This window comes from Sminthopsis crassicaudata, chromosome 3 (assembly GCF_048593235.1).
Source record: "Sminthopsis crassicaudata isolate SCR6 chromosome 3, ASM4859323v1, whole genome shotgun sequence".
NCBI lineage: Eukaryota > Metazoa > Chordata > Mammalia > Dasyuromorphia > Dasyuridae > Sminthopsis > Sminthopsis crassicaudata.
This window is the reverse complement of record NC_133619.1, coordinates 185,389,219-185,409,321: the sequence shown is the minus strand read 5'-3', so window position 1 is coordinate 185,409,321 and position 20,103 is coordinate 185,389,219. Positions and strand designations below refer to the sequence as shown.

Below are 20,103 nucleotides of genomic sequence, written 5' to 3'. Positions count from 1 at the left end.
AAATTCCAAATGGAGTCAGTCACCAGGAGTTGAACAATGCAGAACAATTGAACAACCACATTTATGATTAAAGAATGGACTTCCAATTATCTATGTCTTCCTTTCTTTCAGTGCTTATTAGTCATTCTGATATTTCGTGTATAATCTAGGTAGGTTAATTTCTAAATATTTTATGAGTTTTTACCCAATTAGATTATCTGCCTTTTATATTATGAATATTCTCTAAATAATGTAGAAATTTCTCTTTTACATTACTTCAATTGAAATGAAAATAAGGGGAGAGATTGCTACAATTATATTTTGATTGATTTCATGATTACTCTTACTAAAATGAAAATGTGTCCCTTTTTTGTACTGTATTTTTGTTTATTTTGTTAAATGTTTTCTAGCTACATTTTAAAATTATTTTTTACATTTACAAATATATGTGAAGATAGTTTTCAACATTCACCTTTGTAAAACCTTATGTTCTAAATTTTTCTCTCTCTGCTCTCCCCACTCCTTAAGACAGCAAGCAATCCTATATAGGTTAAATATGTATAGTTTTTCTAAATACATTTCTATATTCAACATGTTGAATATCATGTTGTGCAAAAAAAAAATCAGAAGAATGACAAATGCTGGAGGAGATGTAGGAAAACTGGGACACTAATCCATTGTTGGTAGAGTTATGAAGTGATCCAACCATTCTGGAGAGCAACTTGGAATTACACTCAAAGGGCTATCAAACTGTGCATAACTTTTGATCCAGCAATGTCTATACTAGGCCTATATTTCAAGGAGATCATAAAAAGGCAAAAGGACTTACATGTACAAAAATGTAGCAGTCCTCTTTGTAGTGGCAAGGTAATTGAGCCAAATCTGATGAGATTAAGTTTCAATCTCTTTTTTCACCCCTAATTTCTTTTTTAGATTGTCACATTAAAATCAACTTTTACCTATACCCTCTAAGTATACCTCATCTAACTGCTCTATTAAAGATATAGTTCTCAAGACTTAACTGTATCATCTTCCCATGTACACATGTAAACATTTTAAAATCAGTTTTATATTTGCAAAATATAAAATTTTTCCTTTAAAAATCAGCATTATATTTGGAAGTCAAATTTTCTCATGAGCTCTGGTCTTTTCATCATAAATGATTGAAAATCTTCTATTTCACTGAATGTCCATCTCTTCCCCTGAAAGATAATATTTAATTTTGTTGGGTGGTTAATTCTTCAAGCTCCTTTGCTCATGGAATATCATATTCCAGATCCTCCAAACTTTTAATGTGGAAGCTGCTAGATCTTGGGTAATTCTGATTGTGACTAGTTTCCAATATTTGAATAATTCTGGAATTTAGCTACAATATTACTTGTAGTTTTCATTTTGTGTTCTATTTCAATGATTATTTTACCCTCTGGTTCTTGGATATCAGAGTAGCTTTGCTTGATGATGCCTTGAAAGATATTGTCTAGGTTCTTTTTTTGCATTGTAGCTTTCAGGTAGTCCAATAATTCTTAGATTGTTTCTTTTGCATCTATTTTCCAGATCAGTTGTTTTTTCAATGAGGTATTTTACATTTTCTTCTATTTTTTCATTTATTCAAATTTTGTTTGATTGATTCTTGATGTCTCACTGAGTCATTCACTTCCAATTGTCCAATTCTAATTTTTTAGCCAATTATTTTCTTCAGTTAGCATTTTTACCTTCTTTTGCATTTAGCCATTTCTACTTTTTAAAAAGTGGTTTTGTTCAGTGGATTTTTTTCCCATTTTGTCTTTTTTTTTAAGGGTTTGTTTTCTTTTTCGATTTCACCAAATTTATTTTTTAAGAAATTGTTTTCTTATGACCATAACCAGGATTTCATTGTACAGGGCAACAGTAAAATTATACAATAATCAATTCTGATGGATATGGTTCTTCTCAACAATGAGACAATTTAGGCCAGTTCCAATAATTTTGTGATAATGAAAACCATCTATACCCAGAGAGAGGATGTGAGAAATGAGTGTGTGGCACAACATAGCATTTTCACTTCTTTTGTTGTTTGCTTGAATTTAATTTTCTTTCTCATTTTTTTTTTCCTTTTTGATCTGATTCTTCTTGTGCAACAAGGTAATTGTATAACTATGTATACTATATTGGATTTACAAAAATAAATAATTAATAAAAGACAAAGAGAAGGAGGAGGACAACCAAAAAAAAATTGTTTTCATACACACACACACACACACACACACACACACATATCCATTTCACTAAATTTATTTTTAAGGAGTTGTTTTCTTGGTCATTCTATTAGCTTTTTTCTCTAAACTATCATAATTTTCCTGCATAGCTCTCATCTCTTTCCCACATTTTTTCTTCTGTTCTCTTTTAATATCTTTTTTGAACTCTTTCAAGAATCTTTTGATCCGAGGACCAATTAATAATCCCCTTTGTAGCTTCATCTGAAGGCATTTCACCTTTACTGTCCTTTTCTGGATTGTGTTCTGATCTTCCCTATCTCATGGAAACAGCTTTCTGTGTTCAGAGCTCTTTTTGCTTTTTTGCTTATTTTTAAAGGTTGAGGTCTGCTCCTAGGGCACAGGGAAGATTGTTGAGCTTCCTCTGCAGGATAACATGGCTTCTTATTGATTGTTCTGCAGGCTTTCTCACTGTGCTGGGTGAGCCTGGCCAAGTTCTACCTGTTATGCTGGGGTTTGGGGGCTCACAATTTGCCTTCTGTAATTGCATTGATGATCTCACACTGGCCTGATGATCCATTGGTATTCTGAACTAGGACAGAGGAGCCAAAGCTGCTGTATTTTGGTTAAAAGTCCACCCATTAATTTGTTGGGCCTCCTCACACCAGGGTCTTTCCATGATGCACCTATGCTGTGCCATATTCCCCCATGCCCAATTGAGACAGATCTTTCCCTGAAGTTCTTTTAGGGTATTTTAGGCTGGAAAATTATCGCTCTTCAAATATGTGTGGGTTCTGTCACTGCAAAATCCGTTTAGAGGTTTGATATAGTGTTGATTGGTAGGGGAGCTGGGGAGAACTCAGGCAATGGCCTGTCTACTCTCTGTCATCTTGGAAGAAAATTTTAAAGTGGAAATCTATTAAAGAAAAATCTCATGGTTTTATCCTCATTATGTTTTTTGTTAGTAGTTCACTACTATTGTTGAAGGAATGGCATTTGGAGGATGCCTGCATGTAGGTGGTGCTGATCTTGTCTCATAGAACACTACCAGTTAGCCACAACCATGTAGTAGTGGGGGTAATATTATAAATAACAGTTAAGAGTTTCCCTTCACTCACAATTATTATCCCAAGATAACTGATCCTTTAGTTTGCTCTACCATAAACTGACTTACTCTCAAAAGTACTATATGCCAGGGCTTATGGACTGCCCTTGCAGTTGTCTTTCCATTAAATGATTCTTCCTTCCTAGAAGTTGTGATATCTAGCCTCTCTTTTCCTTTGTCTTTCTCTGGAGATAGGAATTTGGATTACTTGATTCAGCTAGGCTTGTTATATTAGTGATATATAAGGCCATACATCTAATAAATTTCTGAGAAGTATTTGACCTAGGGCTCTGTCCACTTTGATAATTGTGAAGTTATTTCAGTTGTGTCCAACTCTTCATGACTCCATTTGGCATTTTCATGGTAAAGATATTGAAATGGTTTTTCATTTCCTTCTCCAGTTCATTTTACAGATGAGAAAACTGAGGCAAGCAGGGTTAAGTAGCCAAGGGCCACATAATAGTAAGGATCTGTGGACAGAGGAAGATGAGTTTTCTTGCCAGGCCCAGCACTCTATTCATTGAATTGAAAAATTGTTGTTTTTTAATTTGTTCACTGCTGGGTTGTTAGAAGGGGGTAGCATATTTGAAAATGCTTGTAAATGGAAAAAAAATCTTTCTGTCAAATGGAGATAATAATAGCACCTCCTTCACAGTGTTGTGAGAATCCAGTGAGATAATTTATGCAAAACACTGTGCAACCTTTTAAGATCCACATAAATTCTAGCTGTTATTATTTAAAAAGAAATGAGATAGTTATTAGAATGGTAGATTTGGAATCAGGAGGACCTCCATCAAAGCCCAATATTCTAGCTATGTAACACTGAGCAACTCTCTTAACCTTCCTCAGTCTTGGACTCATTTGTCCAATGGGTATAATTATAGGCATATCACTTCCCTTACAAGGTCCTTTGAGAATCAAATAAGATAATATGTATTACCTCAGTATGACTGAATTTCAATTTTATCATCTTCTTCAGGTGTCTTTGTTTTGACTCAGATCATTAACTGGTTTCGGACAATACCTCTGACTTTTAAAGATCAGTTCATCATTGCCTATGGAGGACTACGAGGAGCTATCTGTTTTGCTTTGGTCTTCCTTCTTCCTGCAGCTGTATTTCCCAGGAAGAAACTGTTCATTACAGCTGCCATTGTGGTCATTTTCTTCACAGTCTTCATTCAGGTGAGCACAGTCCTTACACTTCAAAGATATTGGGTTTTTCCCCTTCTCTATTCTTTAGAACAAGATCTTCTGCAATAACCAAATAGGATGCCCTTTCAGAGGTTAAAAGAACTTGTATTTTTAGCACATTAAAAAAAAAGGACTTTAATGTGACAAAAAGGATTAAATCTTTGTGAAATACTTAAAAAGTACAAGGGAAAGTGGTACTTCTTATTTGAATTGTCATCTTTATATTGATCATTGGTTTAGAAGGGCCAAATTACTTGTGGCAGTAGGAACAGAATGGAACCTTGCAATCTATAAATTGAATGCAACTCTTTTATTATGGTTTTTTTATTTTCAAAACATATGCATGGATAATTTTTCAACATTGATCCTTGCAAAACCTTGTGTTCCAAATTTTTCTCTCCCTTCTTCCCCTAGATGGCAAGTAATCCAATATATATTATACATGTTAAAATATAATTTAATCCAATATATGTAAATATATTTATATAATTATCATGTTGCATAAGAAAAATCAGTTCAAAAAGGAAAAAAAAGAAATAAAAAAACAAAATGCAAGCAAACAGTAAAAAGAGTGAAAATGCTATGTTGTGATCCAACTCAGTTCCCACAGTCCTCTCTTTGGGTGTAGATGGCTCTCTTCATCACAGAATCATTAGAACTGGTCTGATTCATCTCATTGTTGAAAAGAGCCACATCCATCAGAATTGATCTTTGTATAATCTTGCTCATTTCACTTAGCATCATGAACTCAATTCTGTAAACATTCTTCCATCCCGTCCTTCTTCCTGCATATGATGGGGATAGTAGTCTATTCTAAAATTGGATAGTGGGAAGCTCCACTATGGCTTTGTATAGGTAGGAACTTATTATCTTTAGTGATTGCATTATTACTTAGGATACTTGAAATTTCTCAAACAAGACACTATTTCCTCTGACTGTGCCTTAGCACTAGCTACCTTCTACCTGGAATGCTCTGCATCCTCATTTGGAGTTGATTCTCTGCATCTTTAATTTCTTTGACCTATTTCTGGTTTGCTTTGCTTATATAGCACAACACCTTCTTTGATGAGAGCATTCCATAATGGTTAGTCCTATGTCAGTTTCTCTCATGTCATGCAATCAAAGTTCTTCAGAGAAACTGGAGAGTCGGCAACAGTGCACCAGAAAGGAGTGGGAAGCTTTCAGTGACATTTTATCTTGAGCTTAATTTGAAAATGCTTGTAAATGGAAAAAATGACAATAAAAATCATTTTATAAATTAAGAGTAGTAGACTTGGAAACAGAAGGACATGGGTACACATCTCATCTCTAATACTGTTTGACATAGGGTAAGTGACTTCATCTTTCTAAATCTCAGCTTCCTCAGCTATCAAGTGAAGTTAATAATAGCACCTCCTTCACAGTGTTGTGAAAATCCAGTGAGATAATTTATGCAAAACACTGTGCAACCTTTTAAGATCCACATAAATTCTAGCTGTTATTGTTTGAAAAGAACATGACACAGTGATTAGAATGGTAGATTTGAAGACAAGAGGACCTCCATCAAAGCAACAATACTCTAGCTGTATAACACTGGGCAACTCAACTTCCTCAGCCTTGGACTCATGGTCCAATGGGTGTAATTATAGGCATTTCACTTCCCTTGCAAGGTCTTTTGAGAATCAGATAAAATAATCTGTGTAAAGCACTTTGAAAACCACAAAGCATTATATAAATTTCAGTGATTATTATTATTTTCTCTCCTAGGCAGATATTGCTTAGGGACTTCGGGAAATTCTAAGGAGTTGGGTGGGGCACTTGGAAGTTAAATGATTTGTTCAGGTTCATATAGGTGATAAGTGTTAGAAGATTCTTGAGCAGGAAGGTCACATGATTAGATCTGTGCTTTAGGAATGTCAATTTAGCAGCTATTCAAAGAGTGGATTAGAAAGAGTGCAGGTTGAAGTTGGCAATAAACCAAGAGAGGTGATAAGGGTCTGACCTAGATTTGTGAATGGAAAGAAGTAGTAAGAAAAGAGGGAAGTTATGGAAGTATATTTTAAAAAGATTTAACAGCTGGTTGGATATGTAGGGGCTAAGTGAAAATTAGGATTATTCCTCAGTGACTACAAGGATGTGGTACCCTTATCAGAAATAGAGAAATTAGAAAGATGCATAAATTTAGGGGGAAAGATAATGAGAGGTGTTTTTTTTTTTTTTTTTTTTTTTGGTTGTTGTTTTTTGCTTTTTGCTTTGATTTTGTTTTGTTTTGTTTAGGGTGGGAAGGGGTACTGGGAGTGACTGAGAGGGAATTATTAGATGGGTAAGAGAACAACAAAAAACCCCACAGAATCATGAAAATCCAGAAAGAATAGGAAATCTTGGAAAGGAGCATCAAGAGTAATAGGCTACAAAAAAGGAGCAAGATTGAGAAAAAGTCTTTTGATTTAACAAGAGACTGCCTTTTTTTTTTTGAGGAATATTTTGTACTTTTGTACTGGACCAAATCAATATTGTGAAGTAAATGATTGTCTTTTCTAACCTACCCTCAAGAACTTCTCCTACTTGGATTTATGCTAATATGTTTCCTGTATTAATAATAGTAATAGCTCATTTTTATATTGAATTATAGTTTACAAAGCACTTTCCTGAGCAGCCCTATGTGCATACTTATTGACAAATGTCTTCTCTGTTATATTTTATTTGGTTTAGGTCCCATCCAACTCTTCCTCTTCCTAGAAATAGCCAATATAATACTTTTTATCATAGTCTACTGTATTAATGGGAGAGCCAATTCTAAGTAAGTGGGGTCTCTGAGAGCTAAAAAAATTCAAGATTGTTCAAAGAGGAAGGCAGAACAAAGAATGCCAACAAAAATGGCTTTCTACATCTTTAATTTATAAAATGTCAATAAGAAGGACAATATTTAGCAATTTTGCTCAAAAGTAAAATAGCAAAAAATGCATGAGTTGGAGAGGAGGTGAACTGGAAAAAAATTCACTCTAGATATGATAATGGGGAAAGTTTCTTTGGCCACTGATAGCTTCATTTTTTAACCAATTATTTTTGTCAACCAGATGCTAAATTAATTTGTTTGTTGTTCATTTAAGAGGTGAAAAGGAAGCCTTGGTAGAGTTTGTGTTTGTAACATCTTATACTCCTAGCTTGATTCTTCTAGGTGCTCTGGACAAAACCAATTATAAAAATGTGCAGAAAAAATATCTTATATATGTGTGTATGTGTTTGTTTGTGGGTTTTTTTTTTTCCCAGTAGAAACAGTATGGTGTTATGTATAGAATGTTAGAACAGCCTTGGTTCTGATACCACCTTTGACACTAGCTGTGTGACCCTGGGTCAATCAACATTTGGTAGGGGGTGCTTTTTCATCTTATATGTATATTCTTTGGAAGAGAGCTCTTCCTGTCTGTATAAATAAATAATTGAGGGACAAAGAGAAGGCATTCTGCCAGAAGATACTTAATGGGTTACAAATATACCAGAAATGATGAATTATACATCTATGCATAAAATTCTGTCCTCTAAGCATTAATTCTACCTATTCCTATTTGAGTGGCTTTTTTTTTTTATCCTGCAACTTTTATCAACATTCTTTTTTTCTGTTTCTCTTTACTTTTTTTCACTGTTTTGAGTACAGTGAATTGCTTCATCTGAAATACTGTTAGCAGTATTTTCGGAAAAGAACTCCATGTGAAACATGTGTTTATCCCTGATACCACAAATTCTGATGAGGAATTTAATATTGGATTGTGTTGAAGATGAGAGGAGGCAGTCTTTTTTCTTGTGGGACCTAAAGTCCATCATATCAAAATAGAATGATGGTTGTATAATATTTGATGGTTAATCAATCCAGATTCCTTCTGACTTGCACATTTTCTTTCCTTGAAATAGTGCTGACTGGTAATCTAACTTAGTGTCTTAAACATTAACTTATTTATTCCTATATTATTACTATATTTATTATTAACATTGCTTATTGAATAAAATAATTTTGATTGCAAGTTTTTATTTCATCTAAAGTTCTAGCTACTATCAATTAAAGTTTAATATTAAACAGAAATACATTATAGAAAACAAAAAATCAAATAAATAATCTTCAGAATATAGTCTTCTGGTTGATTAGAGGGCAGTAGTTTTTAATCACTCATTAGTCAATTAGTATTTGTAGTTTAAAAACTTGTTCCAAAAAAGATATAAAAAGAGTAGAACTAAGAGAGCAAGAAGGTACATTCCATAGAAAATTATTATTAAGATGAATCTTAAAGATCATTCAGTTCACCCTTCAAACCAATGAAGAAATCCTCTTAATAATGTCCCTGAGACAATCATACAATTTGTAGTGACAGGGAACTCACTTTTTTTTTTTTATTTTCAAAGAATCCTATTCTATTTAGAAGCAATTCTGAATGTAAAAAAATATTTTTAATTTTGAGCTAAAAATCTGTTTTAAATACATGTCTTCCATTGATCCTAGTTTAACAAGCAGAGTAAACCTTCATTCTTTTCCCACAGCAAACTTGTTAAAATATTGGGAGATTATAATTGTGCTTTTTTTCTTTTTCTATTATCCACCCGAATCTTTTCTTTGTAAAGTTTAATTATTCAAGTTTCTTCAACCATTCTTCACATCACAAAAAAAATCACAAATTTAATAATGCTGACTCTCAGCATCTTGTTTGACCTTTTCTGGACAAAATTCAGATGATCAGTCAATATCCTTAAAATGTGGTGCCTAGAACTAAATGCAACACTCTGAAAGGAGAATTCCATTTGTACTCAACAGGGTTCAAATCCTAGCTTTACCATATAAAACTTATATAAGCATGCTAAGCTATTTTTAACCTCTTTGGGCCTTAGCTAGGTTATCTGAGAAATGAAAGGTTTGGATTGGACATCCTCTGAAGTCCCATCCACCTTTAAGTTTGTGATCCTAACATAGTCTAATGAGCAACGTGTGACTAACCTTGAGCTCAGCATTCTACTAAACTTCTTTTAATATGGTCTGAAAGTTTATTAGCTTTTAAAAGTCATGCTTACCTTGTTGCCTTATATTAAGCTTGTAAACAATAAAAAGTCAATCCTGTCAATAAATCAATAAACATTTATTAAGAGCCTAAAATGTGCCAAGCACTGCTAAGTGCTGATGATTCTACTTTTAAGGGTAGAGGAACTTTAATATGCTTGCATCTTTTTTTAATAATAGATTTTTATTTTCAAAATACATGCAGATAGTTTTCAACATTCATCCTAGCAACACTTTGTGTTCCAAATTTTTTCCCCTCCATTCCCTTTTTTTAATAATAGATTTTATTTTCAAAATACATGCAGATAGTTTTCAACATTCTTCCTAGCAAAACTTTGTGTTCCAAATTTTTCTCCCTCAATTCCCCTCCTCTGGACAGCAAGTAATCCAATATATATTAAACATGAAATTCTTCTATACATGTTTCCATATTTGTCTTGCTGCACAAGAAAAATCAGATGAAAAAGGAAAAAAAATGAGAAAAAAGCAAGCTAACAATAACAAAAAGGAGAAAATGGTATGTTGTGATTCATATATGGTCTCCCTAGTCCTCTTTCTGAATGCAGATGGCTCTCTCCATCACAAGTCTATTGGAGTTGGCCTGAATCATTGCTGAAACAAGTCACATCCATCAGAGTTGATCATCACATACAAACTTCTCTTGGTTCAACTTACTTCACTTAGCATCAGTTCATGTAAGTCTCTCTAGGCCTTTCTGAAATTATCTTGGTGTTTGTTTCTTTCTTTTTTTATTAATTTCATAGTTATAAAAATTTTTTTGACTATATGTGCATGAATAATTTTTTTTATAACATTATCCCTTGTATTCATTTTTCCAAAATTTCCCCTCCCTCCTTCTACTCCCTCCCCTAGATGACAGGCAATCCCATATATATTAAATGTGTTACAGTATAACCTAGATACAATATATGTGTGTAAATCCAATTTTCTTGTTTCACGTTAAGAATTGGATTCCGAAGGTATAAGTAACCTGGGTAGAAAGAGATTAGTACAAATAGTTTACATTCAATTCCCAGTGTTCCTTCTCTGGGTGTAGCTGTTTCTGTCCATCATTGATCAACTGGAAGTGAGTTGGATGTTCTTTATGTTGAAGATTTCCACTTCCATCAGAATACATCTTCATACAGTATTGTTGTTGAAGTGTATAATGATCTCCTAGTTCTGCTCATTTCACTCAACATCAGTTGATGTAAGTCTCTCCAAGCCTCTCTGTATTCATCCTGCTGGTCATTTCTTACAGAACAATAATATTCCATAACATTCATATACCATAATTTACCCAACCATTATCCAATTGATGGGCATCCATTCATCTTCCAGTTTCTAGCCACTACGAAAAGAGCTGCCACAAACATTTTGGCATATACAGGTCTCTTTCCGCTCTTTAGTATTTCTTTGGGATATAAGCCCAGTAATAGCACTGCTGGGTCAAAGGGTATGCACAGTTTGCTAACTTTTGGAGCATAATTCCAGGTTGCTCTCCAGAATGGCTGGATTCTTTCACAACTCCACCAACAATGTATTAGTGTCCCAGTTTTCCCACATCCCCTCCACCATTCATCATTATTTGTTCCTGTCATCTTAGCCAATCTGACAGGTGTGTAGTGGTATCTCAGAGTTGTCTTAATTTGCATTTCTCTGATCAGTAGTGATTTGGAACACTCTTTCATATGAGTGGATATAATTTCAATTTCATCATCTGAAAATTGTCTGTTTATATTCTTTGACCATTTATCAGTTGGAGAATGATTTGATTTCTTATGAATTAGGGTCAGTTCTCTATATATTTTGGAAATGAGGCCTTTATCAGAACCTTTAACTGTAAAAATATTTTCCCAATTTGTTACTTCCCTTCTAATCTTGTTTGCATTAGTTTTGTTTGTACAAAAGCTTTTTAGTTTGATGTAATCAAAATCTTCTATTTTGTGATCAATAATGATCTCTAGTTCTCCTCTGGTCATAAATTCCTTCCTCCTCCACAGATCTGAGAGGTAGACTATCCTCTGTTTCTCTAATTTGTTTATGACCTCATTCTTTATGCCTAAATATTTTTGATCTTATCTTGGTATGTGGTGTTAAGTGTGGGTCCATATCTAATTTCTGTCATACTAATTTCCAGTTTTCCCAACAGTTTTTTTCAAATGATGAAATCTTATCCCAAATGTTGGTATCTTTGGGTTTGTCAAACACTAGATTGCTATAGTTGTATCGTATTTTGTCCTGTGTACCTAATCTGTTCCACTGATCGACTGGTCTGATTCTTAGCCAATACCAAAAGGTTTTGGTGACTGCTGCTTTATAGTGTAGCTTTAGATCAGTTACAGCTAGACCTTGGTGTTTGTTTCTTATAGAAAAATGATATTTCATAACATACATATACTATAACTTATTCATTCTCCAATTGATGGGTATTTACTAAGTTTCCAGTTCATATGCATCTTGTTTTTCATATATTTTGATACTCAGTGCAGACATTTTATCAGTTTGCTTACACTGAGCAATTGTGTTTTCCTTCTATTATTAGCAAAACATGATTTTTTTTTCCCTTCATTTTAGTGACTTTTATTATTGCAGGTGTTAACAAATATGATGATTTTATTTTATTTTTATTTCAGCCAGTCAGGGTTTTCTTGACAAAGATACTGGAGTGTTTTGCCATTTCCTTATCCAACTGATTTTACAGTTGAGGAACTGAGGAAAATAGGGTTAAATGACTTGTCCAGCATTAGTCAGCTAGTAAGTATCTGGAGTCAGATTTGAACTCTGGAAAATGAGTTTTTCTGAGTTTAGACTCAGCATTTAATACACTCTACCACTATAGCCAAATTCTTTCAATGATCACAAGTATATGATATATGAAATGATTATCCATTTCTTTTCATAGATGACCATACTGTTTCAGATTCATCTGGTGCAGTCATCAAGTTGGCAGTTTTTATTTTCTTTCTTTCCAAGTTAGAATCTAAAGCTTTTTAAAAGGTATTAACAAAAAGAAATGAAAAAGAAAATCTTCATTTTCGCTTTGCAGTTTTCTCTTTTCATTCACATTATTGGGTGGGATGGGCCACAAGATCTTAATCCAACTGCAATTGAAATTTCTGCTTCCTATTTCCTTAATTGTATTCAGTAAGGCTTTACCATGAAGAGTTCCATTCATGGTTCTAGTACACATAATAGGAATTTAACTCATTCTTTGTAGAGTTTCAGAACATATGAGCAAAACCCAGAAAGTGAAACTTTCAAGATATAACCTTACCTTTTAAAGCTTTCATCTAGAAAGAAAAGAAAAAAGTTAAATATTTCCTAAGTTAAAATCATATGGTTCTGAGCAACATTCCATCTTAGCTTTCCCCAGATTTTGTCGCTGAGCTTTTGCATCTACTTCAATCTCAGGGAAATGTAACTGCCATGAAATATAGGAAGACCATATGCCGGCTTTAGAAATAGATAGCCAAAAATATTTTAGAAGACTGTAGAAAGAGAATTTTTTTAAAAAAATCATTACTCACTTAAAGGATGACATAACAGCTACAAATAATTCACAGCATGAAAATTTTAGGGTAAAAATTTTTAGTAAATAGAATTTTTAAATGGGCATTTATAAACAATTTAATAATAGCTAAATTTTGATTAGAATTTTAAAGCAGTCTTTTGAAATATTTATTAATCTCTCCTTCTATAAATATGGAAACTGAAGATTCGTGAGGTTAAGTGACTTGTCCATGGGGACATGTTCATATAGGGACAGATTCAAATCCATGTCTCTTTTAACTTCAACCCAGATCTCTTTCCACTCTTTCACATTGCTTCTTCAGAGTATCAGTGAAACTTAATTAGCAATAATCTTGATTTCTCATATTGAATCAATATCTATAAATGCACCAATAAACTGGAATTATATATATATATATATATATATATATGTATATATATATATATATATATATATATATATATATATGTATATATATGGATATGTGGATCAGTTGTTGTTATTGTTTAGTAGTATCTGACTCTACATGTCCTCATGAACCATATGGTCTGTGGAATTTTCTTGGCAGTGATTTGTCATTTCCTTCTTCAGTGGATTAAGGCAAACAGAGATTAATCTTGTACAGGATCCTGCAGCTAGTGTCTGAGGCCAGATTTATCATATCTTTCTGATTCCAGGCCTAGTACTCTATCATTGCTGCTATAACTTTTTTTTCAGTTGAAACCCAGAATTGAAACATTAGCTCTTCAGCCTACTGTTCTCCCAATTAAGCTATTTAGTCAGTAAGGACCAGATGTTATTCAAATGTCTAAGCTATAATTGTTTCTAGTAATTGGGAGTAGTTGAATTTTTAATCAATGGATACCATCATGCCTAGGTTATCACTGCCAATGGCAGGGAATAATGCCACTAAATTTTTTTAAAAATAATTGAGATATTTCAAGTTATACATTTATATACACTCATACATGAATGTGTTATTCAATTGTGAAATCATGTCTACTTTATTATTTCTGGTTAAATTTGTAAAGAACTTTCAAATATTTACATTACATTTTCTATAACTTTCTGTGCCAATTCTGATTGACGTGTTAAAAAATTAGAACACATATCCCTTTTGGAATTTTCATCAATTGCTATTTTGTTTCTATTAAAATCCTCACCTCATTGCAATGAGGAGTTTGTCAATGATAGTTGGAGCCAAAACCAACAGATCAGAACAGACATTCTGGTTCAGTGAAAATCTGTGGTTAATATATGAAAGCTATCTTAAGTACATTAAGCATTAATACTAGAAGACTAATTATTCAGTGATAAAATTTTTCTTGCTAAGCTTTAAGAACAAACAGGGATGAAATTACAAACATTTTGAAATATTTAAAAAGTATCAGAATAAAATTAAGATTGAATAGAAGATGCTTCATATATCAGATGATCAAAATCAATCATCTCTTTTGAAAGGTCTTCTAAGACAGAATGGCAAATGGTAAAGGCAGAGTAGTCAATTTGAGAAATGTTTATTTTTAGCTAATTGCTTTGCATCCTCAGGGATGTATGCCTCTTGAGATAATATTGGTGGAGGAGACAGAGAGAGGTTAGAAATTTGCTGGGAGGCAGGAGTAAACCAGCATGGGATGAAACACTTGCCAAGTGAAAACATACCAAATTAAAAAAAAAAAAACAACTATATTTGATTGTACATTGATGATCATTTTAAATTACCTACTGATTTATCTTCTCTCAGCCCAAAATTAATTTGTATTTATTATATATAACACATGAGGTTGGCAATATTCAAGAAAAACTGGCACCAGAAGAAGGCCACTTTAATTGAATCCACCCTACAAAGGAATCAATATTTTATAATTGAAAAATTGGGGAATTAAAAAAAACAAGTAAAATGATAAAAATATGTTTGCTTTAGCCTATTTTTTAAAAAGTCTGTTTTCATTATATCCAAATATTGATTATTAGAAAGGATAATGTAATGAATCCAGGGATAAATTTTTGGAAGGGAATTTTTTTATTGAAGCTTTTTATTTTCAAAACATATGCAAGGATAATTTTTCACCATTGACCCTTGCAAAACCTGGTGTTCCTATTTCTTTTCTTTCCCTCCACCCCTTCTCCTAGATGGCAAGTAATCCTGTATATGTTAAACATAGTAAAAATATCCAATATAGGTAAAAATCCAATATAGGCATATACATTCATACAATTACTTTGCTGCATTAGAAGAATCCAATCAAAAAGAAAAAAAAATGAGCAGAAAAAAATAAAATTCAAGCAAACAATGAAAAAAGTGAAAATACTATATTATCATCCACATTCTGTTCCTACAGTCTTCTCTCTGTGTAGACGGCTCTCATCATCACAAGATCATTGGAACTGGCCTCAATCATCTCATTGTTGGAAAGCGCCACATCCATCAGAATTGATCATCATATTCTTGCTGTTGCCGAGTATGATGAAATCCTGGTTCTGCTCATTTCACTTAGCATCAGTTCATGTAACTCTCTCCAGGCCTCTCTAAAATCAACCTGCTGATTGTTTCTTCTTATAGAACAATAATATTTCATAACATTCATATACCATAACTTATTCAGCTATTCTCCAACTGATGGACATTCACGCAGTTTCCAGTTTCTTGCTTGCCACTACAAAAAGGGCTACCATAAACATTTTTGCATATGTGGCTCCCTTTCCCTCCTTTAAGATCTCTTTGGGATATAATCCCAATAGAAATACTGATGCATCAAAGGGTATGCACAGTTTAATAACTCTTTGGGCATAATTCCACATTGCTCTCCTGAATGGAGAATGTATCAGTGTCCCACTTTTCCCATACCCTCTCCAACATTCATCCTTGTCTTTTCCTATCATCTTAGCCAATCTGAGAGGTGTATAACAGTACCTCAGAGTTGTCTTAATTTGCATTTCTCTGATCAATAATCATTTAGAATATCTTTTCATGACTAAAGATGGTTTCTGCTTCTTCATCTGAAAATTATCTGTTCATATCCTTTAACCATTTATTAATTAGAGAATGGCTTGAATTCTTCTAAATTTGAATCAATTCTCTGTATATTTTAGAAATGAGGCCTTTATCAGAATCTTTGAATATAAAAATGTTTTCCTAGTTTATTCCCTTCTAATCTTGTCTGCATTAGTTTTGTTTGTACAAAAATTTTTTTAACTTGATATAATCAATATTATCTGTTTAGTGATCAATAATGGTCTGTAGTTCTTCTTTGGTCACAAATTCCTTCCTTCTCCATAGATCTGAGAGGTAAATGATCATATGTTCTCCTAATTTGCTTATATTATCACTCTTTATGTCTAAGTCATGAGTCCATGACTTATCTTGGTATATGATGTTAGGTGTGCATCAATTCCTACTTTCTCCCAGGGAAGTTTCCAATTTTCCCAGCAGTTTTTGTCAAATAGTGAGTTCTTATCCCAAAAGCTGGGGTCTTTGGCTTTGTCAGACACTAGATTGCTATTCCACTACCCTATTTCTTAGCCAGTACCAAATGGTTTTGATGACTGCTGCTTTATAATATAGTTTTAGGTCTGGCACAGCTAGGCACCTTTATTGGCATTTTTTTCCATTAATTTCCTTGAAATTATTGACCTTTTGTTCTTCCAGATGAATTTTATTGTTATTTTTTTCTAGGTCAGTAAAATAATTTCTTGGGAGTTTGATTGATATAGCACTAAATAAGTAGATTAATTTAGGGAGTATTGTCATTTGTCAATATGTCATATTGTCATTGTCAAATGCTCTCATGAGCACTTGATATTTTTCTAATTGTTTAGATCTGATTTTATTAGTGTAGAAAGTGTTTTGTAGCTTTGCTCATATAGTTCCTGACTTTCCCTTGGCAGATGGATTCCCAAATAGTTTATACTATTGACAGTTATTTTAAATGGAATTTCTCTTTATATCTCTGTTTCTGGACTTTGTTGGTAATATATAAAAAAGCTGATGATTTATGTGGATTTATTTTGTATCCTGCAACTTTGCCAAAGTTGTGAATTGTTTCTAGTAGTTTTTAAGCTGATTCTCTAGGGTTCTCTGAGAATACCATCATATCATCTGCAAAGAATAATAATTTGGTTTCCTCATTATGTACTCTAATTCTTTTAATCTCTTTTTCATTTCTTATTGCCAAAACTAACATTTCTAATGCAATATTGAATAGTAATGATGATAGTGGGCAATCTTGTTTCACCCTTGATCTTATTGGGAATGGTTGTAATTTGTCCCCATTACATATGATGCTTGTTTATGCTTTTAAATAGATGCTATTTATCATTTTAAGGAAAAGTTCATTTATTCCTATACTATCTAGTGTTTTTTAATAGGAATGGGTGTTGGATTTTATTAAATCCTTTTTCTGCATGTATTGAGATGATCATGTGATTTTGTGGTGATTTCCTTCTTAAATTTTTCTAATCAAATTAACTAAAGGTTTATGTATTTTTTCATAAAACCAAGTCTTAGTTTATTTACTAATTCAATAACTTTCTTATTTTCATTTATTAATCTCCCCTTTTATTTTTAGAATTTCAAATTTGGTTTTGAGGGTTTTTAATTTGTTCTTTTTCTAGTTTTTTTTTAGTTGTAAACCCAATTCACTGATCTTTTCATCCTCTATTTTATGCAAGTAAGCATCTAAAGATATAAAATGCCCCCTAATAACCACTTTAGCTGCATCCCACAAATTTTGGAATATTGTCTCATTGCCATTCTCTTAGATGAAGTTATTGTGTCTATGATTTGTTGTTTCACCCATCTTCATTCTTTAAAGTTAGATTATTTAGTTTCCAATTAATTTTTGATTTATTTTCTCCTGGACTTTTATTGCTTATAATTTTTATTGCATTAAGATTTGAAAAAATGCATTTAGTATTTCTGCGTTTGATGTTGCGGTTTTTGTGCCCTAATACATAAATCGATTTTTGTCAAAGGGTCAATGAACTGCTGAGAAAAAAATAAACTTCCTGTCTCTATTCAATTTTCTCTAAAGATCTATTATACCTAACTTTTCTAAAATTCTATTTACCTCCTTAACTTCTTTGTTATTTATTTTGTTGTGGTTCAATTTATCTAGTTCTGAGAGGGCAAATTTGAGATCTCCTACTAGTATAATTTTGCTGTCTATTTCTTCTTGCAACTCTCTTAACTTCTCCTCTGGGAATTTGGATGCAATACTACTTGGTGCATATGTTTAGTATTGATATTGCTTAATCATCTATGGTACCTATTAGTAAGATATAGTTTCCTTCCTTATCTCTTTTAAATAGATATATTTTCCCTTTTACTTGATCTGAGATCAGGATAGTTACCCCTGTCTTTTTTTTTTTTTTTTTAACTTCACTGAAGCATAATAGATTCTGTTTCAGCCTTTTCCTTTTATTCTGTATGTATCACACTATGAATGTGTTTCTTGTAAATAGTGTATTGCAGGATTCTGGCTTTTAATCCAGTCTGCTATCCACTTCTATTTTAGGGGAGAGTTCATCCCATTCACAGTTAAAATAAATAATTTCTCTTTTCTTTCCTCCTTCCCTGCTTCTCAGTATTTTGTTTCTGACTACTACCTCCCTCAAATAGCTCTCCCCCTTTATAGCTCCTCCCTTTTTCTTATACCCCTCCTACTACTTCTGTTTTCTCTTCTGTTAATTTCTCCCTTTCTCTCTCCTTTCCCAACCCACTTCCCTATAAAGTGAGACAAGTTTCTCTGTGAAATGAAATATGTCTGATATTCTCTCTTTGAACCAAATCTGATGAGAGTAAGATTCACACAATGCTTATCCCCCTCCCTTCTTTCTTTCAATTATAATAGATCTTCTTTGCCTCTTCATGAGTTGTAATTTCCCTCATTTTACCTCCATTTTCCTTTTTTCCCTTCAATTCCCTTCCCACCTCTAGTTTCTTTTTCTATTATCATAATAAAATCAAATTACATACTCTCTAAGAATACCCATAATAGAGATATAATTCTGAAGAGTTCTTTACTATGCCTTTTTATGCTTCTCTTGAGTTCTGTAATTGGAGATCAGATTTTTTTGTCCAACTCTGATTTTTTCATCAGAAATAAATGAAATTCACTTGTATCATTGAATGTCTGTCTTCTTCCCTGATAGATAATGCTCAATTTAGCTGGATAGTTGGTTCTTGGCTGCAATCCAAGTTCCTTTGCCTTTTGGAATATCAAATTCCAGGCCCTTCCATCCTTTAAGGGAAGCTACTAGATCCTGGGTAAACTTGATTGTGGCTTCTTAATATCTGAATTGTTTCTTTCTGGCTGTTTGCAATACTTTTTCCTTGGTCCAAAAATTCTGAAATTTAGTTCTGATTTTTCTTGGAGTTTTCATTTTCGGATCTCTTTCAGGAAGTGATTAGTGAATTCTTTCAATATCTACTTTACCTTCTTGTTCTAGGATATCAGGGCAGTTTTTCCTTGATAATTTCTTGAAAGATGATGTCTAGGTTCTTTTTTTTTTTTTATCACAGTTTTCAGGAAATCCAATAATCCTTAGAATATCTCTCCTATATCTATTTTCCAGCTCAATTGTTTTTCCAATGAGGTATTTCACATATTCTTCTTCTATTTTTTTTTTTTTTCATTTTTGGGGTCTTCCTTGACTGATTCTTGAAGTCTTATTGAGTCATTCACTTCCATTTGTTCAATTCTAATTTTTAGTATATTATTTTCTTCAGTTACCTTTTTTAAGCTCCTTTTGTATTTGGCCAATTGAACTTTTAAATGAGTTGTTTTGTTTATTGCATTTTTTTTTCTATTTCACAAATTCTGTTTTTCAATGAATTGGTTTCTTTTTCATAACTATTTTGTAGGGACTTATATGCTTTTCCCATTTCATCATTTTTAAGGAATTTTCTTCAGATAATTTCTATTTTTCCTTTTCCATACCCTCTTGCAAAGATCTCATTTCCTTTCCCCATTTTTCTTCTAACTCTCTTTTAAGATCCATTTTGAAATCTTCCAAGAAAGCCTTGTGAAATGAGTGCCAGCTCATATCAGATTTTGGGGCTTCATCTGGAGTTGATTTGCCTTTAGGAATTTCAGGGTTT

At 32.8% G+C, this 20,103-nt stretch overlaps 1 protein-coding gene across 1 annotated transcript in view; it reads left to right on the top strand.

Moving 5' to 3' along the window:
- SLC9A2 (solute carrier family 9 member A2) overlaps positions 1-20,103 on the top strand; it is a 117,549-nt gene that overhangs the window by 74,811 nt on the left and 22,635 nt on the right. The window contains exon 5 of the mRNA XM_074299713.1: positions 4,256-4,458. Within this exon, the coding sequence (XP_074155814.1) occupies positions 4,256-4,458 (203 nt within the window). The remainder of the gene's footprint in view (positions 1-4,255; positions 4,459-20,103) is intronic.